The sequence below is a fragment of the Melospiza georgiana genome, chromosome 6 (genome assembly GCF_028018845.1).
Source record: "Melospiza georgiana isolate bMelGeo1 chromosome 6, bMelGeo1.pri, whole genome shotgun sequence".
Taxonomy (NCBI): Eukaryota; Metazoa; Chordata; class Aves; order Passeriformes; family Passerellidae; genus Melospiza; species Melospiza georgiana.
In genome coordinates this window covers 2,515,081-2,534,717 of record NC_080435.1, presented here as the reverse complement: position 1 = coordinate 2,534,717, position 19,637 = coordinate 2,515,081, and the positions used below count along the sequence as shown (strand labels likewise).

Genomic DNA, 19,637 nt, shown 5'->3' with positions numbered 1-19,637 from the left:
TTACCTCAGGGATACAAACAAGGTGGCAGTGATGAAATCAGGGGTGAAATGTTCCCTGAAGTGATGGCAGAGCTGATGACAGGGAGAAGTAGTATGTGCTTTCCAAAGCAGCCTGGGGCAGAGTTTGAGTGGTTTATTTTGGGATGCAGAACTTGGTCCAGAGCCTGGTGCTATTCAGACCCGTGTGCTGTCCCTGAGGATACCCACACTGCTGCAGGCTCTGGTGGCAGTGGCTCCTGACAGACATGCAGTGGAGGAGGATGGCAGGTGGGAGCAGAGCTTACTACCACACGGTTGATTTGCATTACTGTCTGTGCTGTCCTGTACACCTGCAAATACAAAGCAGTCACCTCCAGTCAAGGGAACTTCTTCTTGGCCCTGATCAGAGCTGTGGGCCACAGGGGTCTCCAGGATAGTCTCTGTGAGGGCCAGAACTCAGCATGACATTCATCCTATTGCTCTTGCTCTCTGCATCTGCTAGCACCTTACTGGAGGAAAAATCATCTCTACATAGAAGTGTTCCTGTGGTGATGCAAACACAAATGCCTGTCTTCAGGTTGACCAGGGCTTGCAGAATGCAGACCAGCCACTGATACAGCCTTTGAACTGGAACATTTTGCATCATCTGCAGATGCTGCTCCTCACTGTTCATCCCGTTACATGAGTCATGCTGCTTTGAGCCTTGGGACACTCAGCTGTTAACCCTTGCTGTAAGGAGAGCTGACCACTTACTTCTGCTACATAAATGCTACATCTAGTTTGTCTCACAGGTCATCTGTTCTTTTTCATCAATCACTTTCTGCAGCTGGAGTTTTTCAAAGTCTTTCTGATCATCCAAACAAATCACATCAAGTAGTTTTACTATAGCAGCTCTTTTTGTTGATGTGCTCTAATAATTCAAAGAGATAAGAACAGATCTGAGATTGGTATCTTGCCAGCCTGGCCTGTGGTGACGACCAGTGCTGACTCAGTAGTGGCATATTAGATGCACAGAGCACTGGCAAAGATGGTGCTTGCTGCAAGCTTGTTGCATCTAAGTGAATGAGTAAAAAGAAATCAAAGAGAGAGACTCATATTCTTTGCTTGGCCAGGATGGTAAATGCTGCTTTTCTCTATCCTGGCCATTTTCCAGGTTTCCTGACTTTTTTTGTCCTTTCCATTTCTAAGAAATTAATCTTCAAATCCTTCTTATCTCACCTTTCCTCCATATGCAAAGTCATGTAACCTGAATCCCTGTTTACTGAGTGCTGAAGGATTTTGAAACTTCCCTGCACCATATTTCTGGGCATCCTTTTGTCAGCACCTTTTTAAAGGGTTTCTGCAGGGAAATGAGTGTCTTCCTCTATGAAGAGATGCTGTCTGTTGGTTTGACTCTTGCTCTCATAGCATCTCTGCTATCGTGTCAGCTCACAACTCAGAATGCAGATTTTGCTGCTGTGCCAGCAAGATTTTGGCGTAATACTTTCTTCACATCAGCTTTTACAGTTTTTCCTCAACCCTGGATTACAGGGAAAGAACTTGCTTTGCATTCCCTGGATGAAGTTGCTCGTCTGCTTAAATTGTGGCTAATCTTAGTGTTGATGCAGCCTGAATGGCAAGTGAGGCTACTTTGGAAGATTTCACTTGATTGCAGATAATGGTGCAAATGGCATTTGGAAAAATATGTTACATGAGGATTACTGGGAATCAGCTTGTGAGAATTCATGGCACAGTGGTGGAAGATTCAACCTCAGGGCTGATACCTGAAGGCTGACTCTGAGGGTTATGTTTTGTGAAAGGGACTGACAACCTTCATGTGAAGTTTTGCCTCAGAAAGCATGTCTCCCACAAGATATGACTGACTTTGCTGGAAATGGCTGTGCAGATGGCTGGCAAACACTGTTATCAGCTGGGTGGCATGCCCTGGCTTGGGAGGATTTTGTCTTCTCAGCCCTCCCAGCACAGAATCAACTGGTGCAGACAAATCTCATAGCACATCTCCTTCTAATCAAGTGGCAGCACCTCTGATGGGGAAGCTTTGTGCCCAGAGGGAGGATGTGACTGGGAGTCACAGAGAAAGGATTGAATTGCAAAGAAGGAAGGATTCCCAGATTGGATTGATCCATCAAGTTATCTATATCAAAATATTGATGAAATTATTTGACTTGTTACAAAGATCCATACCTGTTTAAGGTAAGCTGTATTGATACGTGTGCTGCAGTTTTCTGAAGTGTGAACAGATGCTAAGAAACTCCTTCATCAACTCCATCAGCTGCTGATGAGAGTAGCAAAAAAATGTTAGATTGTTGTTACCTCATTCCCTCAAGGTTTAATCATTCCCTCAAGGTTTAATAATTTGCTCACAGCTCTGTGATTAGGCTGAATGCTGCTGATTCTCCTGATGGAGAGGAGTTTCTTGGAGTCTGCAAGAGCTTTGCTATTGACTTCAATAATAATAGCATTCAGGCTAATGCTGCAAAATCTCTGCCTTGTTTTGCCTGTAAAAACCCCCATGTTAGGTCTCTTCACAATCTGTTAGGGAAACATTTTACTCACTTCAGTGAGCAAATCTGGAGGCAGAGCCTGCGGACAGTTACATCTGGGAGATGGGGGACCATTATCTCCTTGGGAAGGAAGCCTGTGTTTCACATGGGCACTTCTTGGCCACCTTTGAGTGTGCAGGGGGTGGAGGCAGTGTGTTCTCTTTGCCTGTGGCATCCTCTGACTGCCCTGCTGTGGGACTGAGAATTTCCTCAAAATTCATCCTCCTCTCTCTCATTGCAACTCCCTCTCTAAATCCCAGGCCTTTAACATGGATCCTCTTATCTACACAGTGGCTTCTCTGAGTCTTTAGGGATACTGATTTGAAAAGATTTATGTTAATGAAGAATGAGTCCAGAATAAGGCATGCAGCATAGTCAAATCTCTCAGTGAAGTAAACAGCAGAGAAAAGTGTTTAGAAAAGGGCTGGGACACACATTTGGCACATCAGGTTGCTGTAACCAGGATTGCTGGATTGCTGGTCTGCTTCAATCCCAAGCCTGGTTCCTCTTGCTATAAGCTTTTTGGAGTTAACACGGGAGCTGATGAAATTCCTGATCTGTAACCCACACCAACATGCATGTCACAGCAGAATTTGACCTTAAAGTATGCCAAAAACATGCAGAATAAATGGCTTATTAGTACACAGATTTTTAGCAGCTTGTTAAAATTCAGGTTAAAATTGTCCATTTTCAGGGGTGGTAAGGGAAGCAGAGTTCATGCATGCAATTTTGACTTCACCTAGTCAAAACCAAGCCTTCAGGGAAGAGAAACCCCAGTGAAGGAGGAGCAGGGATCCCCAGCTAAAGGCTGTGGGTCCTCCTGGGTGAGTCAGCGTCACAGCCCCCTTATCTGCAGGCACACGTGTTTGTCCACAGCACATCATGCAAGGGTTAGGTAAGGGATACTTGGGACTGCTATTTTGGAGTTGGCTGCGGAGCTAATTTTAGCAGTTCCCCGTAAGAGTACACATGTTAAGCCTCTGAGACTACCTGAAATGCCAGGAGCAGTGAGGTGGCCTGGCTTGGCCCCGTAAGGAGCGTGATGTGCAGAGCAGCAGTGCAGCGGAGGGAGAGGTGCCCTGGGGAGGGCTGGAGGGATGCAGCCCAGCCTGGGGAGAGTGGAGGGAGGCTTGTGGGATGGGAGCAGCACGGAGGCCATCAGTGAAGCTGGTACAGGTACAGCATCCCCAGATGGGCTGTCAGGAAACATTACAGGTCAGGGCTAAGGGCACATTAGCAGATGTGTGTGCAGGAAGAAAGCTTTAGTCCGTGAAATCGTTTTCTTGCTTGCATGCACAGCATTCACTCAGAAATATAAAGACAGAAGAATCCCTTGGCTTTCTGCATACTGTATTCTTGATGTTTCATTCATAGCTTTATAGGCTTCTTCAAATATTCATGTATTATATCATAAGTGAAAGGGAGAAAAATTGTTCTTTTTCAGGCTCACAAGGAAATGGGGAAAAAAATAAACTCAAATCCCAGAGCAGTATAATAACAGTTTTAACAAACATGAGGAACCAATGGTTTTTTTAATAGCCACAGTAGCTTAGGGTCCCAGTAATATTTCATTATATTACATTTGAACACCACACTGACCCATTGTACTAATGCTTGTAATTGCAAAAGGCAAATTAAATTTCTATACATTGTCTGGAGAGCCAGAAGACCGTGGAACAGTAAGAAGGTCCCATGACAGCGTGAACTGCAGCAGGACAGAGCTATAAGGAATCTCCAGAGTCATGCTACCAGGGGTACTGGTGACCCTGTTGGAGACTTCAAGGAGAGGTCAGGAGGTGCAGGCAGAGCAAACATCCCTTTGCATCCTGTGGCTCAGTGGGACCTAATGCAGAACATACTCACAAATAGTTTCCCCCAAAGTTTTTGACTCTCAAAAGGAATTGACCCTGAAACGGAAGGGTTGCTCAGCAAGGAGCCTCTTCATTTCACCTTTCACTGTGCCTCTACCTGCCCACATGGACAAGGGAGATCTCTTGGGTTGCCCACAGTCCTTCCAGCTGAGGAGACGGATCAGTGGATGGAGATCTTGGCTGGGTCAGTGTCTCTCTGCAGACTCTCCAATTTCTCTGTTGGGAAAGCTGTGCCCATGGTTGCTGCTCGACAGAGCAAGGAAGTTACTGGGTGTCAGGACTCAGGATTAGTTTCCCTGGCTCTGCCATGGATGTGCTGTGCGACCTTTGATAAATTGCTTAGGAAATCACTTTCAAATGGCACAGATACAATTGGGTGCATCTATATAAAAGTGCCTGCTTTTCAGAAGTCCGAACCGGCAAGGCTGGGAAAATTAGCACTTTTGGACTCCAGCCCACTTCTGAGTTTGCAAAATGTTCCCTTTAGCTTCTTTTTGCTTGCTTCACCATCTGTCAAATAGGGCTGTTAATACTGACTCTGTACAGAGTTTTAAGCTTCTGAGACTAAAAGTGCCTGATAATAAGTGTTAGTAATTACAATACTGTCATCACATGCAACCAAGTCTTCAGGGATTGGTTTGCTGTTTGAAAAACAAGTAGAAGTTAAAGCTATGGCACAGACTTGGTGCTTGACCCCTCTCAAAGAGTGTTTGAGATTTTTAGCTATATGGATTCAGCTGCAGCTGGTTTGATACCTGGATGTAAGCTGTGGCTGTCTGTGGGTTATACTTCAGAGGGATCCAGCCAGATGTTTCTTTGTGACAGCTCTGGGGAGTGGAGAAATCAAAAGAGGAGAGGCTCAGGGGGTCACTTCCAAAGGGGCTGGACTGTGTCTTTATGGAGAGCCAGGGTAAGGTCATCCCTTGCAAGGACCTTCTCTCCTTTCTCCTCTTTTCCTCCCACCTCAAATCTCAGAGGACCATGCAGTCACATCTCCTGAGACCATGAAGTCACATTTCATGACAGGCAGTTGCATCACACTATGGTGGTGTTGCATGGCCCGTGTCCATGCAGTGCTGTCAGGCAGATCAGCAATTTGGAACAAAGAGATCCAGGAGGACACAAACAGTGATGCTCTACATGTGGCTAAGCTCCTCTAGGTACCCTGAGCCTCTGAAAGTGGTACCTGTGGGGTGTGGGATAGGTGTAGGTGATCCAGGGCATCATCCTGAGGGATGATGCATAGCTGTGTTACCCCTGCCCCTTTTGACATTGGAGGCCATCTGTTTAATCAATGCCTCTCTCTGATGCTGCTCTTCTCAATGAGCTGCCCATCACCTTCTCTTCTCAGTACCTACAGGTTTATTGGGGCTCCTCAGTTGTGCCAAGCCCTGCCACAACCACACATACCCAGCTTAGGCAGGGGCACCTCCCACGCCCTTGGGTCAGTTTGGCTTGTGTCAGGCCCCAGTGGCAAGTGTAGCTGCCCTCCTTCCCCCTTTTCCCTTTCCTTCCTTGCCACTTCCCCTGCTGCATCCCATCCCTTTGCCTTTGTTGGGGGGAAGGGGTGACTTTGGGGAGCCAGTGCCGTGGTGCTCGCTGGAGCACCCCAGTTTCCTCTCCATCTTGCTGCTGTGGTGTCTGCTCCCCTGCCTGTGCCCAACATGCAGCCCTGGTGAGCTCGCACGCTGCCTTGCACCATGTCCATTGCTCACTGACAGCCTTCATCTGCAAAACTGCTTTTTCCCGGTGGATAATAACTTCTTCCCTCTTTTTCTTTTCTCTCTCTGTCTTTCTCATGTTCTTTCACCACAGCCCTACTGCTCACACAAGGTAAGTGCTTTTTCTCCTTTCCTCTGGCTGCTCTGGCTCTCTTTTTGTCCCTTTTGGTCAGAGCCTCCCTGCTTGTGTTTGCTGTGTTGTAGACAACCTCAGCTCGTGATGTTTGTGTCTAGTCTAGTTAAGAGCAGTACAATTAAGAAAATAATAGTGATTGATTGATTGATTGACTGACATCTAAGAGCATTTCCCATATTCCAGATTTTTCCTGGCAGTTTGGGGGAAATAATCCAGACAGAGTTGCAGAGCAACACAGGCAGCTATACCTGGTCTGAAGCTGTGACTCGAGACTCTCTTTAGGCAGCTCTGGTGCTTGGGTTGTGCTGATGCACAGGGGAAGACAGGGATTTGTGCAGGGAGGTGGCATTTCTGCAGTGTGGGACAGTGTTGCCTGGGGTGGGTAAGGGTACAAGGTTGTGCAGGTGTCCCCTTCCCATGGAGAGTCACATGTCACCCCTCAGTCCCTTCACCCCTTCATCCTAGGGGGTTCCCCAGGGTGTGCCCAGCACCAGAGCAGCACTACCAGGATGTGATCAGCACCATTTTCCTCCTCACCCTCAGCTCTGGTTCTGCACTCTGCATCTCCTGTCCCTGTGTCAGGATTTCATGTGTATTAATACAGAGCCACTTTTCCTTGCCTGAAATCCCCATTACACTGGTCTGTCTTTATCCCACTGTGGTGCAGTGTATGCCTCCTGTATTGTGGTTATTCCTTCAATTCCAGATGTGATTACTGTTCAATTTCCACTAAAGAAGCACTTCTTGAAGGATAAGGGTGGGCATGGAGGGTGAAGAGAGGAGCTTGAAATCCCACAGGCTTGCCAGCAGGGCTGAAAACCAAAGCATTCATGATGCCTGAGCTGTGCTGCAAATCCAAGGAGCAGCATCTGCCACGCAGGCTTCAGTCTGGCCCCTTTTCGGAGGATGCCAAATCTGCTGCACAGGGGATGTCCTGAGCCCTCTATTGGACTAATTGGAAAATTGCTAGTGGCAGGCAGAAATCTCCAGTTCCCCAAATACCAGCTAAGGGTGCTTATGGAAAACTCCTTGGAATGGTTTGGACAGTTTCCTTTGTTACCTCTTCAGATCGGGGAGGACTGGAAATAAGTTGAGCGCAGCCTCCTTCCCAGTAATTTCATTGCTTTAATTCAGTAGCTGCCTAATTTGATCAGAACCCTGGGAACCAAATAATTCCTATTAAAATAACATAACTTTCCTCCCTCCGTTTTGATCCAGCCTGATTGCTTTTGGCAGCTGTTACTGGAGAACTTGGTCACCAGCTATGAAAAGTTACTTTTTGTAAGGGAGAGCCTCCTCTCTGTCTGCCGAGGGGTCCCTGGGGTGCCCCCCTTGCCGAGCTGCCTCAGGGTGCTCTCTGTGCATGTGACGTGTTTGGCTCGTGGTGCTTGGCCCCCACACGTGCTTCAATCCAGCAGCAGGCCAGCAAGCAGGCACGTGCTGGAGTGTCACTCAGCAGCAATCAGGGCTAATCAGTGGGGAGAGAAGCGACGTCCTCGTTTAGTCCATGTCATGTTAGATTTAGGTTACGCTGGCGCACGGGAATCTTTGTTTAAAAACTGCATTATTGAATGTTCCAGTGGAATCTGTCAGTCCCACACCTCGTCCCTTGCCTCCTGGAGCAGCTTGCACAGCTCTTCCTGGGCAGCATCCCATTCCTGTCCCTGGACTGCTGGGTGCCCTGGCTCTCCTCTGCAGCCCTGGGGCATTCCTCTTCCCATGGCACCCCTTTGGCAGCCCCTGCAGGGCCAGCAGCTCGCAGCCCCTGCTCACAAGAGTGATCCCTTCTCTTCACAGAAAGTGTGGGTACCCTGATGGATGAGCCCAATGACAATGCCTCTCTTGTCCCAAGAGCCCTTACCTGGGAAGAAATGAGGGATCCTGCCTTTGGCCCCCCCGGCCTGGCAGGGCTCTCCCAAGGAAAACAGGGATGTGAATTTTACACAAGGTGAAGTAATTGGGCAGGGCACTGGTTCTGCTCAGCATTTATTTCTTCCAAATTTCTTCTCTCTCTGAGCCTGACTTGCAAGTCCGTGCAGCACTTGGTCATGTGTCCAACACCAACTGTTGAGGCTTCAGAGTAGTGTGGAGAGACTTGAGAGTCTGGGGGTTTCTTAACCTTCTCTTTTGACACTGGCAGTGATCTCTGTGTATATTGTTTATACAGGGAAATACTTGATACCAAAGTGCAAAGGTACTCCAGTTGTCCCTGCCTTTGCCACCAGTAGAAGAGCCTTTGCAAAAGTCACTGAAAGCTTGGGCACAGCCTTTGCTTGAAAGTTCTTGGGCTCTAAAGATCTAGATCTTTAAAGGTCTATGGAATTATCTTTATGGTATATAGTTCTATATCATTATTTCTATATACTCATCCAGTTCCAAGAAAATATGTCTAAATATATTTCTTTATTTATGCATCAAAACTCCCCTGTCCACTTAGCAGTGGGCAAGACCGAGGAGCAGAGATGCCAGTTGTCTGGCCAGTCAGGGATGGTCATGTCAGCAGCAATCTCAAGGCAGAGCCAGGAGTGGAATAATGCTCAGTTCCCAGCCCTGTGCCTTTGCCTCCCTCTCATGAATGTGCATCATTTCCCAGTTACCATTAAGGAATGCTGGGCATGTACATGGGACGTATCATGTCTCAAGAATAGCTTTCAGGGCTAAGTCAGCAGATTCCTTACATTTTAGAAGGCAGCCTGGGCTGCCAGTGCTTGTATGTGGACATGTGCTTCTGTAAAGGGCATATCCATATGCTAATCTCCAAAGCCAGAGTGTCTTTTAGCCAGAAGTCTTCTCCACTTGTGACTGACAGCTTGACAGTGCACTGGAGAGAGGAACTCATTCATGCTCTCTATTTACTCTGGTTTAGCCAGGGTTATATCTTATTAAGCCACAACAAAAAAGATCCCATTTTAATTGTTTTAATTTTTTCTTAGCAGCCTAGTGTCCAAAAGGGGTGACCTTCATGCAGATACATGCCCACTCCAGAAATGGATGGAGACAAGATAGCTTGAAGAGTGTGAAATGGCCTTCAAAGCAATCTTTCATGAATACATTGCTAGTTTTAGTCCAATTTATTCAGCAAGCATCAGGGAACCCAAACTTGACCATGGTTTGGTAGTTTTGCAGCATTGCCTTGGTGATGGGTATCTACCTCTCTGATGGTGTTACAGGGCCTTCCCATTGCCTGCTTCAGCTCAAAAGATGCAGTGGGCAGATTACACCATAGAAATGGATTTTGTCAAACTTTGATTTATAATGTGGCCAGGAGGCCACAGGCAATGTCTAGTTCCTGTTTGATTCCCTCCCAGCTCTGAAGGAGGTTGAGTGGGCAAGCAGTGCATGATATGGGATCATAGCTCAGTGCTCCCTTTTCCCTGGAAGAAATACAATGAGATGGGGATATGCTTACAGTATTTTGACCCCAAGAATTGGCCTGTCATGTGCAGGTCTGAAATGCTTTGCAGATCACTGCAGCTCACGTCCTGGGATGGCCCTGCAGACATAAATTGAGAGAGACAGACTGAGAGGGATGTGGGGTGAAAGCTGGGCAGTGAGCGTGGCAGGGACATGCCCAGGGCTGCAGAGCACAGCAGTGGCAGGACCATAACCAGGAGCTGCTCAGCCCCCTTGTCTGTCATAGCTTTAAGGGTCTGAACAAGGCAGAATGAGAGCATGGAGTGGTTTATCCTCTTGCTTCCCGCACAGTCCAGCACCTAGTGGGTATCAGCTGTGGCTGCTGCTGCAGCCCAAGCAAAAGTGTACTTGATCCTCATTCCCCCCATCCAGCCTTTGATTTTACTGCACCTGTTGTCTCACTTGCTTGTAGCATATTCTCTCTACCTCACTGGCTCCCTGGCACCAGGAGCAGGGTACCTTGGTGCAGCAGCTGGCACAGCAGCCCCAGCTCGCCTGGCCTCAGCAGCCTGTGTGTGTTCCTGCTGCCCAGAGAGGTTCCTAACGCTCAATGGTAGCACATACCTAGGTGCCAGAGCAGACAGGGTCTAGGGGACCCCTCTCTGGCCACCTTCTCCTTCCCAGGGAGGAGGTAGAGGCAGCCCAGAAGGTCCTGGCAAGCTCTGTTCTCGATAGGCACAGCCAGACCTTATCAGGCTTAATTGGAGTTGACAGCAGGGAGTCCAGGGTGCAATCCGCATTGAAAAGTAGGTACTGATGCAGATACAAACAGAAATCAGGCTAGTTAATAATTAAGCTGCAGCTTGGCAGCATTCACCTTGACAGACTTGACCTTCCAAATTAAAATCTCTCTCCCAATATACAATCCCCCCCATCCTCGCTCCCCCTACCTTGTGTTCTATTTATCTCAGCCCTTGGTAGTCTTCTTTGCGGGCTGTCATACCGGGGTGATGTGTGACACACATCACAGATGTCCTGCCTCTGCTTCCTTCAGGAGCCCTCCAAGCCCCCAGCCCTACACCAGACTGTGTGGGAGCTTATTCCACACTTGCAGCAAGTGAGCAGCCTGATGGATTGCAAGGATTGTTGGAAGCAAGCAAGGATAGCAACCTCCTGTGGCTCTGTAGGCAGGCTGGTGCACCCTGTGCTGGCTGAAGTGCCTCCCTGAAATGCCAGAGTGTTGGTATTGTCCTCTGCCACTGGGTTTTGTGCAGGAGTTTATTCCTTCTCAGCTGTTGGGTCAGGACACACAGGCTCAACTCAGCCCTCAGCATCCCATTGAAACAGGCAGACCCAACAGGCCTGGAGCAGGCTTAGGATGGGATGTGGTGTTTTGCAGAGGTTGGCACTGATTCCCACCCCAAGATGCTCGTGTGTCCTAAACAATAGGTGGGCAGAATTGGTGGAATCGTGTAGGTGCTTCATATTGCTCTTTGAAGGTGCTCAGCCCACCTTAACTGTATGGCAACTATAGGTTCTGGAGAAAAAATATCAGCTGGGCTCCTAAATTTGTCCTTCCTGCCACTGCCTTAATTTAGAGAACATCAGCAGCCTCATATTTAGCACCTATGGGTCACTTGCACAAGTACATTGAGCAAGATCCAGTACAGTACTGACAGGGGAGTCTTGTGTTTTTCTCCTGCATGAAGATGGAGCCTCAGTGAAAATACAATGGCAGCTTAAATGTTTTCAAATGCACCTTTGAAATTTAGGTTTAGGTCAGGTTTCTGTGCTTTGCTTTCCTGTTGCACGTTCGCAAATTGACTGAATTTTAATGAGACATTAAGGAATTACCTTTTTTCTTCTTTATCCAAAAGCTTCCACTATTAACATTTCTGTGAGGTACCCATTTGGACATGCTCCCTGTGCCCGGTCTCCTGTGGTTTGCTTGCAGCTGACATTGAAAGACCTAGCTGGGCAGTCATGTTCAATCACTTGTCCCCACAGGATGCCCTTTGATGTGCCATCTTGGGTGCCCATGTTCTTTTGTCTGCTCCCTATTCACCGTACACATGGAAGAGGAGGTGACATCAGTGCCTCACTTATTCATGTTTCTCTGGGTGTGCTGTCAATAGGCTGAAGGTCTCCTTTGCCAGAAAGCTTGTCTCTTCACTCCAAGTGGCTTACTTGAAGGTGCCTCTGGTAGCACTTAGTCTGCTGGCAAGGTGCCTTCTGGAATAGCAGGACTCCCACCACCTTCACTTTTGGAGTCTCTGGTCCTGTGCTCATGATAGCATCTAGCCCCCAGGCTGACAGACACTCTTGGACATGCTTGTGTTGCTTGATTTACTCTAAGAGCTGCCTGGCAAGTGATTGCCTTGGTTGTGGCATTAGTAGGTGATCCACAGGTGGCTTGCAGAGACATCAAAGCCACATGCTAGAAGGGGAAGGTCTTGTGAACACAGGCATTCCCATGCAGCCTGCCCACCCGCCCGGGACGCAGGAGATCTTCCTCCTCAGGGAGGGATTCACATCTTCCACTGTCCTGCCTGGTGCAAGTACACAAACTAGCATAAGCAAGATGCCAGGTTCTGGGATAAAGCTGTGTTGGATACCATTTCCTATGGAGATAAGAAAACTTGCTGCATTGCATGTGCCTCCAGACCTGCCTGCAGTTCAGCCTTGCCTAGAGGCATAACATTTGCGTGAGACTCTGTGTTCTCTCACCATGCCAAAGGCTTTTGTAATCAGTTAGATTGGGGATTGATGTTTCATTGCATCATTTCTCTGGGAGTTGTTAAGCTAAGGAAATGCTGCCTGATATTCCCTATTTTCAGAGCATTTCCTCAGATTCCAGGCATTTGCTTTCTGTGCTCTGCAACTGCAGCTAGTGGGCAGGAGCCTAAGGGACGGTGCCGCCAACTGTGACTGCAGCTTTTCAGATGTGTTTGTTCCAGGGAAGGTTGTACTGAGTCACACTGTCAACCAAGTCTGGGCTTTGCAACCCTTCTGGGATGGCTGTAGTGCTTTTGCTCAGTTCTTTATTGTCAGCACATGTCAGCATGTGCTCAAGCTCATCTGCCAAGCTGGGTTTTGTGGAGCTGAGGGTGCCTTTGCCCCTGACCTTCAGGTTATGAGGAGCTGAGACAGAAGCAAATCCATGTCATAAGTGCTATGGCAAATGATGTGCGAGCACCTGCATTTTCATTGATGGACACAGCTTATCTTCCCACACTTCCAGGTAGAGCAAGACACTGGACTTTCTTGTTCTGTGTCTTAGAAAAAGAGATGTACATGATATGAGACTCCTTGTTCCACTGAATACAAGTACCTTGCATCAGTTCATGCCTCCAAGTGTAGCGTAAAGCAGAACATTTTCAAAGAATCATAGAATTATAGAATCATTAAGGTTGGAAAAGACCTCCAAGATCATTGTCTAACTTTTGACCAAACAGCACCATGTCAACTAAACCATAGCACTACGTACCACATCAAGTTCTTTCTTGATCTCTTCCAGGGATGGTGACTCCACCACTTTCCTGGGCAGCCCATTCTGATGCTTAACTACCTTTTCAGTGAAAAGGTGTGCCCCCTGCATCCCCCTGCATTGCCTTTCTTCTTCTCCAGGTGCTGTGCTCCTCTGTCTGTGCAATTTTTTTCTAAACTTACGGGGATTCCTTAATCCAGATGATGCTGTCTTGGAGCTAGGCAGTGATGGTTTTGATGCACATCATTGATTTTAAATGATGGATGCAACTTTTCTGTTTCTGTGATGGATTATAATAATGTCACCTGCCACAGGAGATCTGGCAAGGCTTACAGCCTTTGCAATCAATCTAGCCAGGCAGATGAAGAGAGAAGTCAGAGTTTATAAATAGATTTCCCTGTGACTCCATAATTTCTATGTGACTTTTAGTGTGTAGTATGAGATCTGCTGGAGTCCACATGGGATCAGTCACATCCAAGGCATTACCTGGGCATTTGTAAGCTCTGCAGGAAACCTCAGGTAACATCTGACCCACTGCTTAGCCAGAACAAGATGCTCTGCCTTGGTGATATGCCCTCCCAGGTTCTAAAGAGCTCCAGCTTGCACTGACAAGCTCAGCTGGGCCCTGTATTGCAGCTTGTACACCCTGACTGCTCAGGCACGGGAAAGCCAGGGGAGAGCCAGCCCCTTTCTTGAGGTGTCAGTTTTACAGAGAGCCCATCAGCATCTTCCTGCACTAAGGCATGTGGGTGGGAGACGAGACCTGGGCCAGGCCTAGGCACCCTTCCAGCTGGTCGGGATGCTCCTTCCCATCTGGGCAAGCAGAACCCTCTTGAGGCACCTCGCTGGGTTAGCTGGGTCATCAGCGAGATTGAGCCTGACACAGGGTCACCTCAGCATGCTGCTGGCCCAGCGTCCTGGTTTAGTTTCCTTCAGCAGAAACTGAATACGGAATTACAGAATGGAATATGTTGGAAGAAATCTTAAAGATCATCTGGTTTCAACCCCACTCCCCATGGGACACCTTTCCCTGGGCTGCTCAAACACCACATCCAACCTGGTCTTGGAATTCCAGGGACAGGGTATTCACACCTTCTCTGGACAACCTGTTCCAGTGCCTTAGCACCTTTGCAGTATTATGAATGGAAAAAACTACTTGTTTCATTACTTGTTCGTTTTTCCAATTCATGTGTGGTTTACATGTGGTTGTGACTGTGTGTCTGAGTGTTAGATCAAGCACTGAGTGGCACAAGGAGCCAACCATGATTTTTTACTCAAAGGGGGAAAAAAGGCTCTGTCTCTTGTTAATTCAAATGAGGGAGCATGTCAGGGCGTTACAAGGGTCTTAAAGGGCACTTCTGCCAAATGGCAGAATGATTTTTTACCTTGCTCTCCCCAAAACTGTGGCTGCTGCAGGGGTGATGGGAGAGTGGATGTCAACTGAGAGCATCAATGCAGAATAAAGAAACATTTAAGGGTTTTTTTGTTAATAAATTAAAACCACGTTGCTTATGCTCTTGGTGACTGGTATTCAGAAATCTCGGTCCTTTGTTTCTGTGGTCCAACACCCCACCACTGCCCCCCAAAGTGCTGTGAGGGGGCTGCAGCAGCCCATGCTCAGGCCCTGCAGACAAGCCCCCATGGTGCCCTGGAGGGCTGCTGCCCACAGCTTGGTGTTGGCCTTGCTTTCACAGAGGTGGCTGAGAGGAAGATGACAGTAGAAGAGGAGGAAGCCAAGAGAATAGCAGAGATGGGCAAACCCATACTCGGCGAGCACCCCAAACTGGAAGTCATCATTGAGGAGTCCTATGAGTTCAAGGTCAGTCGGTGTCCCAGGGGTCCTCCAGCAGGGGAAAGCCATGTGGCACTGTCGCAGCCTTGGAGAGCAGGACTGAGGAGGCAGCATGTGCTGGAAAAGGTTGTTGAGAGAGGAAAGAAGTATGTAATGCAGCTAAGGATGGATGAAGTCTACAAGAAATGTCAAAAGTAGCAGCTGCTGGTTGGTGGGGGTGGACAGAGGAAGGCAAGAAGGCCCTGATGGGCGCAGAAGAAGCCAGTGGGCAGGAGGATGCAGGAGCAAAGCTGTCTCTGGTGAGGCAGGGTTGAGGGAAGAAGGAACCTAATCAGGATTGAGATGTGGCAAACAAGCAGGCTCTGGTGAGGTCTGGATCAGCCAGTCCTGTGAGAAGGTGGGCTCAACCCTAGTCGTGGCCTAATCTAGCTGGTAGGAGAGTGCTTGTGACACTTCTGTACTTTGGAAAGGGTCTGTGAGGCCACAGTGTACTGCAAGATTATCCTTGCCCACTAGCAGCTGGTTTAACTGCTGTGCATCTTTATTCCCACAACAGAGCACCGTGGACAAGCTGATTAGGAAGACAAACCTGGCTTTGGTTGTAGGGACACATTCCTGGAGGGACCAGTTCATGGAGGCCATTACTGTGAGCGCAGGTGAGTGGGACATCAGAAAATCCATACAAACATCCACAGGATTCATGCATCCTGGAATGACAGCATCTCCCTGGTCACTGATGCTCAGCTGTGGTCACCCATCAGCAAAGCCAGTCCAAAGAGCTCCTCTGCTCCAAATATAGTGGGCTTTTGCAGGTATGTTAGTGAGGAGGCCAGGAGATCCATCTTCTGGTGCAGAGCCCTCCAGAAGGCCAGTGTTCAAAGGCTGTGTCAGATGGTGGTGCTCCAGCTGCTTCAATGATCTGATGAGCAGTGTGCGGGCAGCAAAATCCCATACTGGCTGGGATCCTGGCCAGTGCAGATAGCTCCTACTGGGAGATGTCCTGAGAAGTCCTGTCATAGCCAGTAGAGTTCCTGGGAGTAGGGAGAGTTACCACATGAAGACTGGAGATGTTGCCTCATGAGGCAGCTTGCTGGTAAAGGAAGAGCCCCAGAGACTTGCCAGCTGTTGTCTGATGAGAGAGCTCACTGCGTTCAGAGCCAGGCAGCTGTGGGGAAGGTGTTTTAGGCACATCTGTGCCACTAATGGCAGTTTGGCATCTTTCTGAACCTTTCCTTGATGGTTGGTTTCACATCTGCCTCAAAGGGGTGTTTTTCACCCAGCTGTATAGGAGGCAGTGGATAGCCCAGCCTGTGCTCTGGAGCAGGAGGATCAAAAGATCTCTCCAGTTCCCCAATTTTATTACTTTCCACTAGTTTTGGTCCAAAACATCACTTGCCTGTGTAATTTCTTCATGCCACTCAATAGTGATCACCACAGGTTGACTACCTCCTGTGTGACTGCCTATGGACAGGGACAGGGCTGCTCCTCTGTGGGTACAACATCCCATTACACTGTTCCCCATCCCTGAGGGCTCTGGGATTCCTGGGAGAGACTTTTTGCCAGGCCTCACCCATCACTGAAGGACCTGGTGTGCCTTGAATTCACTGTCATGGCCAGCACCACTCCACCTTGTCCCAGAGCAGAATCCCTGGAGCCTTGGGGTGCAGGAGACAAGCATGAGCTGCCCCAGTGGAATGAATGCTGGACCTCTCCTTCCATGTTGTTTGCAGCAGGTGATGAGGATGAGGATGAGTCTGGTGAGGAGCGCCTGCCATCCTGCTTTGACTACGTGATGCACTTCCTGACAGTCTTCTGGAAGGTGCTGTTTGCCTGCGTGCCCCCCACTGAGTACTGCAATGGCTGGGCCTGCTTCATCGTCTCCATCCTCATCATCGGCATGCTCACGGCCGTCATCGGCGACCTCGCCTCCCACTTTGGCTGCACCATTGGCCTCAAGGACTCGGTGACTGCTGTCGTCTTCGTCGCCTTCGGCACCTCTGTACCAGGTAGGGTGGCCGTGGGGAGGGGATGGGGTGGGGTGGGAGGTAAATCCTCTGGAGATGCTCCTGATTTCAGGAGAGAAGCTCTGTCATGGGATGGGATTAGTCTGGGGAGGGTATCATCAAAGCCCTGTCTCCAGGCAAGGTCTGCACCTTGCTTTTTGGCAACATGGGATCTCTGAACTTAGGAGGGGACTGTGCGCCTCTTGGTCTGTGTCCTAACCTGGTTGGTGACACACCTGAGCCTCCCTTGTCCCCCAGGCATGAAGGGTTGTCTGTTTCTCCTGTTTGGACCCCCAGTGATTTCTCCTTCCCTCCTCCCTCAACCCCAGACACCTTTGCCAGCAAAGCCGCAGCCGTCCAGGACATGTACGCTGATGCCTCCATCACCAATGTCACGGGCAGCAACGCTGTCAACGTCTTCCTGGGCATCGGGCTGGCGTGGTCGGTGGCAGCGATCTACTGGGCGTCGCAGGGGCAGGAGTTCCAGGTGTCAGCAGGCACCCTGGCCTTCTCCGTCACCCTCTTCACCATCTTCGCCTTCATCTGCATCAGCGTCCTCCTCTACCGCCGGCGGCCCCACCTTGGGGGGGAGCTGGGCGGCCCCCGGGGCTGCAAAGTGGCCACGACATTGCTCTTCGTCAGCCTCTGGCTGCTCTACATCCTCTTCGCCACCCTGGAGGCCTACTGCTACATCAAGGGGTTTTAGGCGGCGGCGGAGGGACGGTGCTGCCGGGGAGGGACCCCTCCTCTGCTACCCCACCGCACACCGGTCCCGGGAGCGCGGTTTTGCTGGAGGGACGGACGGACGGCCGTCTGTCAGGGCCGCCGCTGCCCACACCGCCGGACAGCCGCGTGCCAAGAAGGGCAAAACCATCGCAGAGTGACAGAAACAGAGAGACGAAACCCATCCAAAAATGGTACAAAAGAAAGCAACAATGGCAAGTGTTGAAATAAAACACAATAAACCCAGGCACTGACCCTATTCAATGAAATTATGAAGTTTCAACTATCTCCAAAAGGCCACCTCTCCCACAGGGGGTCATCTCCTTTCCTGCCGAGCACCCCTCCACTGTAAGGAGATGTTTCCTCATTTTTACTAGTTGAGAATTGCAGAAGTCTGGTTCAGGAATTTGTGGGGGTTTTTTTCTTTTTTTTTTCTGTTTGCTCGTTGCTTTTTGGTTCTGGGGGAGCACGCTGATTCTTTTTTTCTTTTCTTTTTTACTACTTAATCCGAAAAATGTTAAAAAGTTAAACTCAAAGCTTCAAGCTGCCGTCAGTGCTGGAACTGAACATGTGTATTTCTGAAGCCACAAAAGACTGTGACACAGTCAAAAAACTTTTTCACTATTACCCGTTTCCTCCCCTGCCACCTTCCATTTCTTTCTTTTTTAAGAACATCACAAGACTGATATATTTTTAATACAAACACAGACACACAGTCACACACATTTAGTGACAAAAGCTGGAGCATGTAGCATCTCAATCACCTGCCTGGGCTAAGAAAAAAGGAAGGAGAAAAAACCCCAACCCTCTAATACAATATGTGTCATGTATATTTTGACTATGGCATTTCTCTTTGTATAATTAACTTTGAGCTCGTGGCTCTGCAGGGAGAGAAAATTATGTTAATTTACAACTGTTAAAGAAATAAAACATCCTGCCCTGGGGGGAGCAAGGGGGACAGGGAAAACAGCAGCGGCTCCTTGGGATGGTGGTGGTGGCAGGTTGGCTGCGTGGTCCTCCTGCTCAGAGGTGGAAATGAATTCAGGAGAGCCTGGATAGTGTGCCCATATGTTCCCAGCACCATCCCACCCAGAGCTGTGCCGTGGCTGCCCTTCCATTCTGTTGCTACTCCATTTTTCACAGCACCTGCACCTCGGTGGTGGTCTCCAGGCCATTGACAGGTACAGGCTCAAAAACTGCCACCCACATCAGGACTCCTACATCATCTCAAATACCTTTTAGGAACACCAGACAGACAAAAAAGTATCATTTTAATTTGAAATGCATTTCTTTTTAAGGATAAAGAAGAAAAAAACCCACCACCATGAGAGTATGTCATGAGTTACATCAACAGCTGCAAATTGAAATGTTGGGTTGGTAATAAAATAAATAAAACCTATACCTATATCTATATAAACAGTGCTATCTAGAAACATATTTCTTAATTGAGAGCGCTGTAAGAGAATGTTAAAATCCTACTCTTTGTAAAGTGTTTTTGAGATGAAGATAATTTCTTCTGTCATGAAACAGGTGCTGTAAAAGGGAACCATTTTCATCAAGTTCCCTAAAATAAGCCAAACTTTGGGAGGCAGCAAGTAAGAGAGGGGCTGCCAAAGGGTAAAGTTCTGCCTGCTGCTGTGCTTTTGGCTGCCCCAGGAGGCAGGGAGGAGATGCCCATGGATTAGGGAAAAAGCAATGGGAACAAGTTGTCATGGACAAAAAGATGTAACATTATAGCAGGTCACTAGATGGAGGCAATGATGGTTCTTAAAACGCAGATGAAGTATTTATTTTCATACAAAATGTTTATCAGATATCTATATATAAATGTGTATACGTGAGGCAGAGAAGAGGGATCCTTCTCAGATGAGCAGCCTGAACTTTGTTGGTGGGAGCCCACAATGAGTGAAAGCCACTGGGTTTGAAGCTACCAGGTACCCAACCCTGCCTCCTTACCCTCCCTTTGCCATGCCTCGGGGAAAGGACCTAAAAAAGATGGGCAAGAGACCCCAAGGCCAGGCTCCCATT

General features: G+C 48.6%; 1 protein-coding gene across 6 annotated transcripts in view; it reads left to right on the top strand.

Annotated features, from left to right (window-relative positions):
- Positions 1-18,439, top strand: part of SLC8A3 (solute carrier family 8 member A3) — a 112,476-nt gene extending 94,037 nt beyond the window's left edge. For 3 of the 6 annotated variants that reach the window (XM_058025865.1, XM_058025863.1, XM_058025864.1), the window contains exons 4-8: positions 6,209-6,226; positions 14,786-14,910; positions 15,440-15,539; positions 16,614-16,889; positions 17,216-18,439. In XM_058025865.1, coding sequence (XP_057881848.1) covers positions 6,209-6,226; positions 14,786-14,910; positions 15,440-15,539; positions 16,614-16,889; positions 17,216-17,592 — 896 coding nt within the window. In that variant the 3' untranslated portion in view covers positions 17,593-18,439. The remainder of the gene's footprint in view (positions 1-6,208; positions 6,227-14,785; positions 14,911-15,439; positions 15,540-16,613; positions 16,890-17,215) is intronic. The other 3 variants (XM_058025867.1, XM_058025866.1, XM_058025868.1) reach the window with 2 other exon arrangements.
- The last annotated feature ends 1,198 nt before the right edge of the window (positions 18,440-19,637 follow it).